Consider the following 15,054-nt stretch of genomic DNA (forward strand, 5'->3'; position numbering starts at 1 on the left):
GGCACAAAATTATTTGATTAATCAGAGTTTTTCCAGGTCAGCAACAGATTTGGTGCAAGATGTAGGAGAAGAAATTTTTTTTATTTGATTTTATATTTCTCTTTATTTTGGAAAATGATATAATATTTGTGGCTTTTTGCAAATGCAGCTTAATTTACATTGTTGTTTCAATGTGATTTTACAGAAAACTCTCGAACAAATAAATTAAAAAAATGTAATGCTAACTAAAAGGGGTGCCACTGTTACTGTTTACTCCATCCAGTTATACAAGCGGCAAATAGTAGTAAACATCAATGGCCAGTTCAGATCAATGATTCGCAACGAGACTGGATGCAACTGCCAAAAGAATCCCCTGCATCTGATCGTGAACATTCTAAAACTGGGCCGTTCACATCAAAGCAACGCCACGCAGCTGACCGTCTCCATGGCAACAACGCACTAACATACCTCACTACTGCGCCAGAGACAGGGTGCCTACGCCAATTTATCCTGTTTCCTGATTGGCTCAAGTGAAATAGCTACATCATTCCGTTCTAAAACTGCATTTGGAGATTTGACAAGTCAAGTCTTTTGCAACTCCAGGCCACGGCTATAGACGCTCTGCAACTAACCAGTTCACATCGCTGCAATTTTCTCTGCAATATTCAAAAACCTTTCTGTCATTGATCTGACTTGGCCATAACAATCAACAACAGATTCTTTTTTTTCTCCACCAACTCAACTAGTTCCACAACTTAACTGAACCTGGACTTTTGTTGCCAAGCCACCCAGACATTCTCCTGCACTCTGTGTCTACACAGTCTGCTGTGTGATTCAGAGGTACCAGCTTGATTAATGTCGACATACATGGTCTGCTGTAATGTTAATTAACAGTATTCAGAACACCTGGCTGAGGTGCAGTGATACACAGAGTGAAAAGTCCCAGTAATGTTGTTCTCTATGTCACCACGAATGGAATGACAACACTACGAGTTTCTTATGTGTCTTTAGAACTTTGATGAGGGCAGCAGTAAAGTAGAGCAATTTGTGATAAAGACATGTTGAATTTATACTGTATATAATTTTCGGAGTTTAGGAACACTCTTTGCACAGGTATGAAGCACATTCAGAATATGCGTCTCAGTTGGAGTTTTAACTACGTTTGTGACACACAGCCTCTTGCCTGTTCGCGCTCAGCTCCGTGTGTTGTGAACAAACCAACCAGTCATCACATTGCAAGGCTGGGATTACTTAAAGAGTATTAACAGCTGCATGTTTATGGGAATTTTTGTGCAAAATGTATTTTCACTGGCAGTGTAAACAGCTTAGTAGAAATATTGTCTTTTTCAAAATAAGTGTTGAAACTGGAATATTTTGTGCATATGTAACGCCTGTGATTTCAGGGAAGCAGGAGATTTTTCTAGTTCTTTTGCACTTGTTTCTGTTGTTTCTCTGTCATCTTTAACTCCGGCAGTAACCATGGTGAATCCAAAAGTTGCAGCTGCTGGCTACTGGTGTGCTACGCTGCGTCATCTTTGATTTTTTTCCCTCTTTGGATGTGCAAATAGCCGGTCCTGCTTTTGATTTTGATGATGGGAACTGAAAGCTGATTTCAAAAAGTGAAGAAATCGGGACATGGCAAAATGTTCTTTGTACCTGTTTCACACTGACTCCCAGTGTATCCAGGAGGGCACTGACAGATGTAACCATTAATCTGGTCTTCACAAGTCGCCCCGTTCTGGCATGGATGTGAGGCACACTCATCGACATCTACAGAGACAGGGAGAAACACAAAAGGAGGTAAAATGACTCCTTTAATTAGCAGAAAACATCTGGCCATGGACAGTTAATTAGTTTGTCAGGGGTGAATGGAGGCTTGAAGCTAATACAGGTATTAAGGGATGGTATCCAGGTGTCCCTTTGGCGAGTCAGGTGAAACCAAATTTTTTTGACAACGTTTTTCCAGGATCTCAGGTAGACAGGTATTCATTCAACGAGTGCGGTGTGTTTCAAGCAATGACAGAGCAGGAAGCAGTGTCAACCATAACTCACCAATCTGGCATCGTCGACCGGTGAAGCCAGCCAAGCAGGAGCAGGTGAAGGAGGGGTTTCCTGTAATGCAATCATCAATGCACTGGCCTCCATTCAGACAAGGTCTCAGGTGTGGGCACACTGATGCTGCAGGAAGAGGTCAATGTAACACAAAACCTTGAATTAAGACAGCCACGAGTAGAAGAACTAATCTCTAAGAAGCACGTCTTACCGGAGTTATTGCAGCCTCCCACTTCCACATTTGCGTCATCTATACGGAAGACCCATCTGCCTGGGAAGCCCACATTGGTGGTCCCCTCAACATTCACCACATCGGCTGTGCGAGAGCCGGGGATGTTGAAGTAGCGCTTGCCATCACCAGCATTGAAACCTGCCTGGGAAGAGAGTAACAAGGAGGCAGACATCATAAGAGATCACTTGATCAGAGTTTGAAAAATGTGACCATCATGTGATCTTACCTGCGCTGCAATCCCTCCCAGTCCAAGCAGGTTTCCTCCACTGCTGGCATGCATGCCCGTGGTCCAAGTGATGTTATTGTACTGGAATATAGTGAAGGAAAGCTCTCCATCTGTAATGAGCACCACTTGGAAAGTATTTACCTGCATAAAGAGAAACAGGCGAGGTTAAATCTTTTCTTGAATTCCAAGAATTTTGGTCATAAAGCATCTCAGAGAATCCTCATATCAATGGTAGAGATTCCTGAATCTCAGCCAGGCTAGAGGCATAATAGACTCATCTAGACCCTCTGTTTTTCAGGATAGCAAGGAATTCACAATTATCATTACAATGAAACCCAACAGCTGAGCTCACTTACCACATATTATATTCAAATTTGAACCAGTAACTGCAAGGCTATTTTAAGAATATGTAGGCCAGTGGTTTCCATTAGTTGAAATGAGTTAAAGCACCTCTATTCCAAATGTTTGTTAAATGTATTGTGAATGGTAACACCACGTCCTTGATGACACCCATGGGTTTGTGGACTAACGTTCTGTAGCCTCAAGTTCTGCGTCTTGTTCTTTTGGTGCAAGAAGTGACCGTATTTAAAGGGGGGTATTATGCTAATTTCAAGCTTCATATTTCACTCTGTAATACCTTTGGAGTAGCTTAGCTTGACTTACAGTTAAAGAAACTCATCTTGCTCACACTGGTGCTCTGTTCTGCTTCTACACACTGCACTTTGTGACATCACAAAGTGCAGTGTGGAGAAAAAACTGTGTGAAACCTGGCGTTCACAGCAGCCTGCAGACTGAGCTAAGAAGCCTTGGGATTACTCCAACATACTTTTACCTACAGATTTGAAACTTCACCCACTTTTACTTTGGACATCAAACATTGTAACATTATGTCTTAAAATGTCAGACAGCATAATACCCCCTCTTCAAACAAGGTTGGAAACACATTGCTTGGCCTCTATCCTGGTTGTAAGGTTGCTGTGTTAGAAACTTGTCACAAGGTAGCCAAACGGAAAAGCATGCCCTACTTTATCTAATAAGTACCTCAACTGGGTTCATAATGTACAAAATGCACATCGAGCTCTATTGATGAAGACTTGAACTTATTGATGGCGAGCAAAAACTAAAAAGTTTTCATTATTTCCACAATGACTTGGAGTGTCAGGGGCTGGATATTTCAACCACTAATCATTACATTTACCTTACTATTTCACCTGTTTAACCAATCATATAAGGACATATGTGACCTTTAATCCGTTACTTATGACTAATAATCCTCTCTAAAATAACAATTTAAACCCATTAAAGACCCCCTCCAAAGTGTTTAACCTTGTAAACATCTCCATGTGGTGTTCTTGTGCAACAAGACATATCAGGGACAACATCAGCAGTCATCTCCATGGCTAGGCCTGTCTGCTTTTAAACTGCAGTGTACCAAGGACAGGCTGAACAACACAGATTGGCAGGTTTGAGACGTCACAAACCTAAGGAGCCAGTCCTGTTAATGGACTAAACGATGGCAGAGACGTGTTTTGTTTGGCGGTTGAAAATTTGCATAGTGGGCGGGGCCTATGCAGATTCAGGATTTTAATGAGGGAGAAAGTGGAGACGCCTTGGGAGGATTTTTACAAGGTAATTAAACGTATTTTGCAGAAACATCATATCTGACACAATTTATTATTTCAAGCAGAGCATTTTATATCTTAAAACATGACTGGAGATGGTCTTTAAACATTACTTTTAGCCTATTACTACAGGCTAGTATATAAACTATTTTGACTCTGCTAGCTTACAAGCTAGCTTGATGGCTTTCATGCACTCTCTGTGGCAACATGTGGCTTCCATGACTCAGGATGATGGAAGGTGTGTATGGAAAGCCTTCTGTAGCTGGTAGCCCATTGTTTTTTGTAACAATATTGTAAATTTACTAAATATCAGTTTTAAACCAATTTGGACAATTCAAGTTTTCTACATCCCCCTGGCGCCTGCAGAAGTACCTCCAGGGGTTAAAATGGGAATCACTGATCTAGGCCCTATAGAGACTTTACACTAACTAGAATCTTTAAGCAGCAAGTGCATGGTAATGGGATGGCAGCAGTATAGTAAAGTTTAAGTTTATACCGGTGTGTTGGCGTTGCCTCCAAAGAATGTAACTTGGTGCCAGGTAGAGACGAGGACCCACGTTGCATTAAAGTTGGGGAACTCTGAGAAATACGTCTTGACGTCACCTGAAGCCCTCCTCAGGATGGAGGGCTCTCGGCTCTCTCTGTAGAAGACTCTCCCTGCTCGTCGGTTGTCCACATCAGCCCAGAACGGTGCCACAACCCTCCTGTCCCCGGCGATTGGAAACGCCACAGGAGTGAACTGAGACACCTCCCTCAGGAAAGACACCAGGCCATTGTTGTTAACCTGAAGAAGAGAGAGATGGAATTATAAGACTACTCGAGCTGTGATGTATTTTGTTCAACATGTCAGATGGAAACAGTGTGACTTGTTTGCAGGAAGAGGTGGGGTTAGAGGGGAAGTGCCGAGGAGAAGAGGTGAACGTAGACAAACAGAGGTAGCCTAACCTCACAGGGCAAACAGCAGCATGGGGCAGCGGACGCTCCCATAACGGATGTTTGCACTTCCCATGTAGCAAACAGACGCTACATTTATTCCATGAAATGACAGCAGCTGAGAAAACCGGGCTTCTGCTGCTCACGCACCTGCAAAGTCATCACACCAGGAAGACCGTTCACAGGCTTTAAATCCACAGACGTCTGCCAACAGCAAAGTAACCAAATAAATGAACCCATCCTCCGCTCGTCCACATAGCCCCTCAGTGAGAAAAGCACAGTCAGCACTGCAGCTACAGACTGAAGCATGGAGAAGTGTCAACCTCCTGAAAGATCAGACAATGATTGTAGCAGTGCTGAAGCAATGAGGGAACTAAATAATAGCTCAATCAACTGACAATAAACCAACAATCATTCAAGATCAGGACTTTACGGTTTTCTCTGTCTTTTTGAATATTTTTGGACTTCTGTTTTAATAAACTGGCACTGAAGAAAACTATGATGAGTATTTCTGATATTTTACAAATGAATCTTACAAAATGAATCGCTCTATTTTTGGTCTGTAATCTTTGCTGAACAGGTAGTGTACACTAAAACTGTCACAATCAGAGCTTTGAAGTAATAATCGCAAAGATTTTCATTCACATAAATGTCTGTTAAGTCACTATCTATCGCTCAATGAGGCAACACAACGGTGATTGAGCCTATGGCCCACTGATGAAAGCTATTGCATTTGCAGTATTACAGACTGGGTGTCTGTGGCGACATTCGTGGAGAAAATCACAAGCGGCGCCCAGTTAGTGTCGCGTTTTCTATCAGCCAGCAGTGGTTGGTCTGCCAGAAAGAGTAGACGGAGCTAAGCGGCTGCTTTTCCGTTCTCTGCAAGTGCTGCGAGTAAACAGTAATCTACTATGGCTGAACAAACAAAGAAAAGATGGGTGACCACAGATACAACTTCAAAAATAAGTGAAAATCCAAAGAGAAAGAAACAAACTCGACGCTCAGATGAAGCAAACAGTCTAAAAAGTAAAGCGACCGTCAGCGAGGATATCAGGAGTTACGACTGGAGCCAACCGTGGACGTCACACATGCAGCACTGTCTGGATATCTGGGAAGTGTGCTCCCGCAATTACTGTTTATCGCCATGGGTGCCGCCAAAGAGAACAAAACTAAGATGTTCAAGATTATACCTTTAAAGCTGAAAGTTGCCTGCTGTAGAAAGAGACTATGTTAATAAGAGAATTCAAACCGAACCAAAACTATGATTTTACAGACCGTAAAACCAAAACATTGAGCTTAAAGAGGCTTAAAACCTCTGTAAAGCTTAGGGGAACTGAAAAGTTGGGTGATAGTTCTTTGTGGGTTTTCCACCAAAAGCGACCATTTTCACAAAACCATTAGAGCTATTAGTAAATAAAAATTTGAAGGTAGGATAGGCAATTTATTATCGATGCACGTTTTGTTATATGTCTGCAGTTGAATACTTTTAAAATTGTCAGTTACTCTTGCCTTATTTTTCAAGTTGCCTTGTGTTTTGCTCGGGGGTTCCCTGCCGTGACACTAGATAAAAGACGTACTGAGTTGAGTTGCGTGAGTTGCGGGAAGAGGTACAGATCATTGAGATTAGAAGATTAGGTGTACAGTAAATAAATGAGGGATGTTTTGGGGAAGGATGGAGGTTATTTAGGCGAGAATGTTTTGCAGAAAAAGATAAACAGATCCAGAATAGCATCAAAGTAGTGAGTGAATTTTGCATTGGGCATGTATGGTGAGAGTCCTTATATCACAAACATTATATAGTGTCTGACCGGCCTCTGCACCACATATTGAACACAGTAAGAAACAAGCAGCTTAACCAGGGTGGAGAGGAAACTTCTCCAGGCTGAAGGGTTGAATCCTCATGAAAGGTTTTCATTCATCCATTCATACATCACTTCTGCACATTATCAACAAGGGGAGATTCTTCCCACCATGGCACCTATCCTGTTTCTCCTGAACGCTGCCGAGAACTCAGTGAAGCTGAGAGGGATGTGACAGCGACAAAGCAACGTCAGATGGCTCGGCTTTGCTCCCTGCATGTATGAAAACCATAATTTGAAGGACTTTGCTGTAAAAACAGTCGAGGAAGTTTTGTTTGGCTCGGCACAGGGGGCTCAGTTAATTGCCCGACCACAGTCTTCCCCTCTGCATCAGCGTGATGTGGTGAGAACGTGGCTGATGTGGGGAAAAAGAGGAGCGACTGCAGGGGCAGGGCCCGGGGGTCAGCCAGAGCGCCATCTAATACCAGGAGAAAAAACATGAGAGAGGGCACAGGGCTGCATGAATGAAGGGATGTACATGAATTACCAACCTCCCACACCCACATACCCACTAATGAGAGACCTGCGGTGGCAGCGGTCTGGAAGTCACCCATCTTACAGCAAAATTAGTGTAGGAAATCATGCTGAACACTAAATAGAGTTTATGGACTAATACTGGAATATGTTTAATCGACTAATCCAATCTCTTGTAGCATCTGGAAATGTTTAAGTGAGTGTATTTCCTACTTGTTAAGATTTTTTAGGGGACCACTTTGACATGGCAGTGACCTACGAGGAATTTAAACTGAACTTGGGACCTTTTTCTTTGCTTCACATCGCATACTTTTCTGCTTCTCATGGATTCCAACCAGGCTATAACAAGTACAGACATCCAGTGAAGGGTGCTTATGCATCACACTTATGTGAGAGAGTGAATGGGTTCAGAGCTGCCTTGTGTTTTGCTGTAACATGACCAAGGTCAGTCTCACAGGGGGAGAGAGGTGCGATCAGTCAACCTTGTAAGAAGCATCCCTCTCTCCATATTTCTTTCTCTCACTCTCACTGGTGCCACTCTCTCTGCTCTACAACTCCCTTGTTATTTCTTGGGGAATTCTTCGCCGGATACATCCAGGATTTTGCTTGGGTGGTTTTTCTTTAGAGCCAAGCAATTTATGGACTAAAATAAACTTTCATCTGGCTTAAGTCAAGCCAAAGCAAACCCCTGAATGAAAAGGTGCCCATGGATCGACTCAGGAAAACATTCGTTTTCCTTGTTAAAAACAGAGGTTTCACAGTTACAAGCTTGTCTAAATTATTTGACGAGGCCAAAGGAAGTGACTAAAGGCTGTGCACTTGGCCTGTTTCCTTAGCCCCGGCTCACCTTCATGTCCAAAGAGTTTAGATTGAGGCAATAAATCCTGTCTTAAGCAGTGTGGAAGGACTCTAATACAACTTCCACGGTTCCAAATGGAGTAAAAAAGATGTTAGCTCATTGTTTAAATGAAATATTAAGACAACTACAACTGAATTTGTGGTCAGTTAAAAATATTCTCGTTTAACTTAAAAAACTCGTGCAATGTTACTGATGATAAACCTGCAACTAGAAATACTTTGATAAAGAAAGTTTGGTGGGAAATTCATTGCAAAGTGCACTAAGTGTGGACATACTGCACAGTGAACCATACATGTACCACAGCCTCAAACAAAAACATGACTGCTAATGGTTGTGTTTGAATACGTATCAATAAAGTTTTAGGCTGAGAGCTTAATTGAAAATGTGACATTTTTGGAAATACACTTATTTGCTTTCTTGCCAAAAGTTTGATGGTTATAAATCATATACAAATCTACTTCTTGCCTGGGTAAAGTGACTTTCTGGAGTCCTTTTGGCACCGTAAACTCCAGCCAGTGGAGATTCTAGGAAGTGATTACACACGGCCAATAGAGTATCATTTTAGAGTTCTTGTCCCTCCCTACTTTGCATTCATTGGCTGGTCAATAGGTCCAACAAAGGATTTTTATCCAGGCGATCGCTGTTTGTATCCCTTGTAAAACCAAAAACACAAAACCCAGAGCACGTTTGCTTTTTAAGCCTTACCAAATTGTTAGCCTAACCAAGGACAGGGTAAAGGTTGGATTTGGCAAAATTTAGAAAAAACAGGCGGATAAAAAATTAGTGCCTGTGTCCACTAACGGCCTTTATGCACTGGCAGCGCCAACAACCTCAATTTCAGAGCATTTCTCACCGGCACTTACTGTTGCTAGGTTAGAAAGTTGTCTGGCGGCACTTCCGCTACCCTTGGTAGTGACAGTTAAGTCTGTTTAAAAATCACTCTGTATGCTTAATATTTGGTTTTATTCAAGGAAATTGTACAAAGAAAACATAAAAACGATGGAAAGGAGTCGTGTCCTGGCATTAGCAGCAGCTACACCTGGAAATTGTACCCTCGAAAAAACGATTAGCTTCTCCTGCAATATTGTTGTTGACAAAGTTGACACCAGAAGTCCCGCCCCTTCTTGATTCTGATTGGTCGGTGAGGGAGAAGTGACATTGATGAGCACCGCGGTGTTCCAAAAGTTAAATTATTTTCAACTGAGAGTGCTGTAAGCGACAGTGAGAGCTTTTTTGCGCTTAGGATGCTGAGCGCTGAAAACGCTGAGCTGCATCGGTTGTGTATAGAAAATAAAAAACAGGCCCTAAAGCAACCTGGATTTTTATACGGAACATGAAGAGCAGTCTCCTGAAGTTCTGGGCGAAAGACTGCAAATTATGACGCATCAAGAACAGGCCAATCACAGCACACTAAGCCGGTGTGAATAGGAAGTCATTGAGAAAAAAAATTAAGAAAGAAATAGCCAAGTAACGCCATAACCCCCCATGTAAAACAACCACTTGCTGTATTTACAAAAACAATTTTCAGTGTTTATGCTCAGCTAAGCTAACCATCGTCTGGCTGCCGCTTCATATTTGATCGACAGACATGAGAGAAGTTTAAATCCTCCCATCTAACTCTCTGAAAGTGTTATTCCTGCAGCACTGAGCTGTCATATACTTTAAGACTTCAAGGCCTTTTCAGACTTTTTTAAGTATGTGCAGATACTTCGTGTCCACGGTGCATAAACTGCTTCTAATATCACTCAGTCACTTCTCTCATCCAGCACATGCATGTAAAAATCACCCATGCAGAGTACAAAGAATAAAAGTTGATGCACACATCTTTGGGCCATACATGGTGGTGAGAGAGAGTGAGTGAATGAAATTGCATAAGTGTTGAAGCTCTTCAGAGGAGCAGATGAGCACTAGCAGATGTGCAATCTATAAAAAGTGCAGTTACTGTAGCACGTTCTTGGCAGGATGCCTTTTAAAATGCATTTGAATTTTTACTCAATGTTGTTTATGTTTTATGCCACAATGTCTTGTACCGTTTAATACTGTACATTACATGTCTGACAATACAAACATAGACAACAAGCCCAAAGCGTCAATGAGTTTATATTTCGTCAATGAAAGCCTTTGATCATAACATCTATTCTCACATCTGCTTTAAACTTGTGCTCTTTACTCTCTGACCTTGGATATCCTCCTTCTTGCTCTTTTTACACTGACCATCCGTACGAGTAGTTAATCCGTGAACTGCATTGTTTTGAAGCCCCTAAGACGCTTTGCAGATACATCTGTGTTCTGTTAAAGTGATTGGTCATTTCTCAGATAAAGCAGCTGGACAGTTCCAGGGGGAAGACCCCTGCCATGTTATCTGAGGCGTAGGAGGAGGGGAGGCGAGGAGGGGGGACCTGAAGGAAGAGGGGGGGAGGAAGAGAGATCCCAGCAACGTGTGAGAACTCCCAGACACAAACCATAACAGAGGGACGGCTCGGTTTCCAGGACGCAGAAGTGGGACAGACATAGGACCTCGTCATGGGGACATGTTTGTAAGGGGATTTGTAAGTTAATGTTAATGAGACCTTAGAGACTTCTGTAGCCAAGTTTCATATGTCTGTGGCTTTTTTTAAATCCACTGGTGTCTGTTGATCACTAATGCTAAAAATAAGATGTGTTGCTTCAGGAAAGAGCATAGCCTGATGGTTAAGAGTTTAGAAGCATTCAAGGGGGTTCAAAGTATGTGTAATAGCAACAGGATTTCCAAACTCATCGCATACAGCAGCTTGGTCAGTGGTCCTCAGCTTCAAATGTGGTGATCCAAACACTCCTCTAGTGGCAGTTTGACATGTGCAAGGCTCAGCGTTATAGCTGGCTATAATAAACATGCAAGGTCAGGTTAGACTATAAAGCAACAACTGTCTAAATCTGAAAATAAAGCTAGCAGACAAAAGTCACAGTGTATGACCTTTGAACTTTCAACAATTGTTGACACATGGTTAGCGTTGCAAACAGTCGCATTTTTGGTTAGGTTTATGAAAAAAAAAAACATGGGTTAGGGTAACTATCATATGTTGAGTTACTTTAAGCCAACTTCTTAAAAGGTTTCTGTAGCCCCTTTTACGCTGCCAGTTTATGGCGGGATTATTACGCCTCTGTTATGCCTCGTCTTCGTTTTAAAACACACAGAGGCAGAATGGTGGGGCGAAGTCGCTCCGCCTCTGAGCCGCCATTGGAGGTAGTAACAGAGAAGTAACAGAGGCGTAACGTTGTCAGAGTAAAAAGGCGGAGCCGGCAGGGCGGAACAACGCCTTCTGTGTGTATGTGAAGCATGTGCGGTTTGTTTATACCTTGTGCATGTTTTGCTTCCGCCACGCTGTAAGGCAATGTAAAAGCACACAGTGGGGTGGCTATATGCCGGCGTTACTTAGTTCAATGTAAAATGGCAAAGGCGGCATAACGGCGGAGCTTCGTAACGGCGGAGCAGCAATGTTCATGAAAGATTTTTCAGTGGCTCAATTTTGTGTTGTGTTTCCACCCCTAACCACCAGGTAGCAGTGTTGTAATCTATCTACCTTACTTACAATGTCACAATATGTTGAAATGTATTAAATCGTGACCTCTGTATCGTGATATGTTTCCTATCGTCGGATTTTTGGCAAGGCTCACCCCTTGTGTTTCCTGCTTAACAGCATCAAGCATAAAAATAACTGCAACTACAAAACATCTAAAATCAGTTTGGTTCTGCAGCTTCCATGTGATGCAGGTGTTGTTCAGGTGCATGGGGGAAACTATTCATACATATTTAGCCTTTTGGTGGTCACTGAAGTATTGACTGTTCAAAGCTGCTCTCTGGTGGCAAAGATCACCATGTGGCCCGTGCACTTCACAGCACATGTTTCATGAATGTAGGTGAGGCTTTTAAAATGAGCGTGACTGTAATTTCAAGCGGCTGTCACTATGTGTTAGTCCTTGCGTGAGTACAGAATTACAGCCCAATGAGATGCAGAGAGAGCAACAAGGTATCACATCACAACTAAACACAGCAGAATGTGGAGCACTCTGATTTTTATCTCTATCAGATGATAATTAAACCTCAGATCAACACGCCAAGCAACCAGTAACTTGTCTTATCTTGTCTAATTTGACTATTGTGTTTCAGTATTATCGCAGGAAAGAAGTGATGCGCTGGAATTCAAACCTCAGAAGAAACCTGGCTTCCACACACTGGCTACCTATTGCTTTAAGAATGTATTAAAAAATATTATTGATAAATTAAGCCTTAAGCTATTTATCAAATTGCCTCCTTCCTCAAATCCCCTCCCACCCCCTGAAATCCTCTCATGGATCTCTCCTTGTTTCAAGGTCTGAATTGATACACAAAGGTCATAAAGCAGTTGTTGTCAGACCTTGGAGTGACCTACCTGAGGATAACAGGGCTGCAAAAATCAACTGTTTGAAGTTATTGGTTTGTTTTATTCTCTCTGTGGTTTAAATGTGCACTGTTAGTGTAAATCATGTTGTGTTCTGAAAGGTGCTATAAAAAAAAGGTTAACTTTATGACTGTAAACATTACAGAACAACCACAAGAGTAGTGAGTTCAAACTAGTCCTAAAGACACATCACTCCAACACTGCACTTTAAAAATACTGTGTCAGTGTGACTTTTCACTGTGCGTAGATGCAAAAGAGTTTTAAAATGTCTGACTGACCTCACCCGCATGGCACAGATGCTTAGTTTAGAAAGATGACCTTTGACCTTGCCCATTGTTGCCATGGTTCCTCAGCCTCCCCTGCCCTGCAGTGTGATTCGAGTAGTGAGGAGGAAGGCGAAGCTTGGAGCGGTGAGGAGAGGGAGGAGGGGAGAGGGAACGCGGATGCATAACCACAACAGGTGGTGTTGATTTAAGGGAGTTCTGCCTTTCCATTGCGCTGGAACGGAACCCAATACATGACAAAGGCAGATCAAAGTGTGTTTCACTGTGCTGCGCGAAAATCCTCGTCAAACCACTCCGCTTCCTCCCACGAGCACTGTTTCTCTCGCTCTCTCTCTCCGGTGAGCATATTTCTCTTTTGCTCTCTCTGAAAAGAAACCGCTCACAGATGCTCTGCGGCAACAGTAAGAACACAAACTGTCATTTCCTTTAACAGCTTATTGTAGACTTATTAGAACAGGGCTTTTCACTGTTCTGCTAATAGTTTCTCTCCTGCACTTGAGAGCCCCTCAGAGTGCAAGGAGGGCAGATGTAAAGTGAAGAATATGTCATGCAGGATTATGATTCCACCCTTAGGGGGAAAACACGATATTCTACAAATGAGGCTACACACCAGAGCTTGTGAGCGCACATAAACATATACAAACTCTCAAAGGGCACTGCAATGTAGTATCTGGATTTGTGCCAAATTTCATCTCCCCGAGGCTCTTATACAATCCACACCATGTCAGTTTCAATTGCCAACTGCCAAGTGCATGCACACACATACACGCTGACATATACAGACATAAACACACACACACACATCCGTTAAAAATCACTGCTCTGTACTCACATAGAGTCCTGTGTGCCTGTCACCAAAGAAGGGGAAAGCAACAGAGATCTCCACCAGCCTGGATCCCCCGTCGTCCTGTGGGTTGGTCTGGGAGTCCCCCTCGTCCTGGCCAAAGGGGTAGAAGTCCTCCAGGGGCACAGCGGGTTCCACCCCAGGCAGCAGGTCCAGGGAGAGCAGGGTGCAGAAGCAGGGCAGCAGGGCTCGCAGCACCAACACCATGGCCTCAGCCAGCCAGGGATGGAGCTGACAGCAGGCACCGCGGATGGGGAGGGAGGAGCACACACACCTGAGGCAACAAGAGCAGAGCAGAACAGGACAAGACCGTACGTTCCTCCTCTCAACCACAGCAGTGTGAATCCTCCCCTGACTGCACTCTGGCTCTGCCTCTTTCTCTCCTCACTCACTTGTCCTTCAGGAGTGAACTGGGCTTCTTGTGTGAGACAGGGGAATACTGTAGATTCCTTGCATTCTGCTTGCTGCTGGGTACTGCATGAGAGCTACACTCCGTCTCACTGAAATGAAACGAGGGAAGGAATGAAAGAGGGGGAGCAGCGTGATTCAGCTGAGATGTTTTTTTTTTTTTTTTTGAACAATCCAGCGATTTGGTCCCTGATGGTCAGCTTAGAAATATCCTCAATAAAAGCTCTATTCTGCCTGCCAAAGGAGTTCTTTCAGTTTTGGCCCCACCTCCCCCACAGGGATTCACTACCTTGCATAATTAGCTCCTTCCAGCCAATAGCTGTAAAGAGGCCGGTAACTGGATAACCACTGGGCGGATCTATGATAATCAAAGGGCTGCTTTAAAGAAACTCTGACAAGATTTTCCCCCTTCAGTGAAACTCCTACTATGTACTGTAAGCAAGGCATGCAAGGTTACACAGTGAGACTACATGCATGTGCACTGTTGTCAGAATGCAGCCTTGTACAATTAGTATAAAAGGGAGAAAATAGCATTAAAGATACTTACACAGTAGATGCATGTGTGGATGGATGAATACAAACACACGGAGTAAGCAACATATTTGTGGTTTTCATAAGCCTCAAAGCAAATTAAGACAACATGTAAGCTAAAGATTTTAGGGTTGGTAATCCTCCTTCCCCACACACCTCGGAGTCTTCAACCCTCTTTGAAAGAAAACACTGAAGACAGCACCGGCAACAGAGAGCGAAGGTCATTCTCTCACCCACAACACTAAATCCACAAAGGCTTTTAATGGTGCGAACCAAACGCCAGAACTCGCATGCCAAGAAAGGGCAGTGCTGTCCTTTGCAAAGTTCACAGAA

The 15,054-nt window shown here is 43.1% G+C and overlaps 1 protein-coding gene across 1 annotated transcript in view; it reads right to left on the reverse strand.

The window, feature by feature from the left end:
• The window catches only part of sned1 (sushi, nidogen and EGF-like domains 1), a 35,431-nt gene extending 21,442 nt beyond the window's left edge, over positions 1 to 13,989 (reverse strand). Inside the window, exons 1-6 of the mRNA XM_069680004.1 lie at positions 13,771 to 13,989; positions 4,608 to 4,895; positions 2,490 to 2,630; positions 2,243 to 2,405; positions 2,032 to 2,157; positions 1,636 to 1,749 (exon numbers count right to left, since the gene is read on the reverse strand). Coding sequence (XP_069536105.1) covers positions 1,636 to 1,749; positions 2,032 to 2,157; positions 2,243 to 2,405; positions 2,490 to 2,630; positions 4,608 to 4,895; positions 13,771 to 13,989 — 1,051 coding nt within the window. The remainder of the gene's footprint in view (positions 1 to 1,635; positions 1,750 to 2,031; positions 2,158 to 2,242; positions 2,406 to 2,489; positions 2,631 to 4,607; positions 4,896 to 13,770) is intronic.
• Between the last annotated feature and the right edge of the window lie 1,065 nt (positions 13,990 to 15,054).

Source organism: Semicossyphus pulcher, unplaced genomic scaffold (genome assembly GCF_022749685.1).
Source record: "Semicossyphus pulcher isolate SPU_LCO1_2020_fin unplaced genomic scaffold, fSemPul1.0.p SCAF_4, whole genome shotgun sequence".
Classification (NCBI taxonomy): Eukaryota; Metazoa; Chordata; class Actinopteri; order Labriformes; family Labridae; genus Semicossyphus; species Semicossyphus pulcher.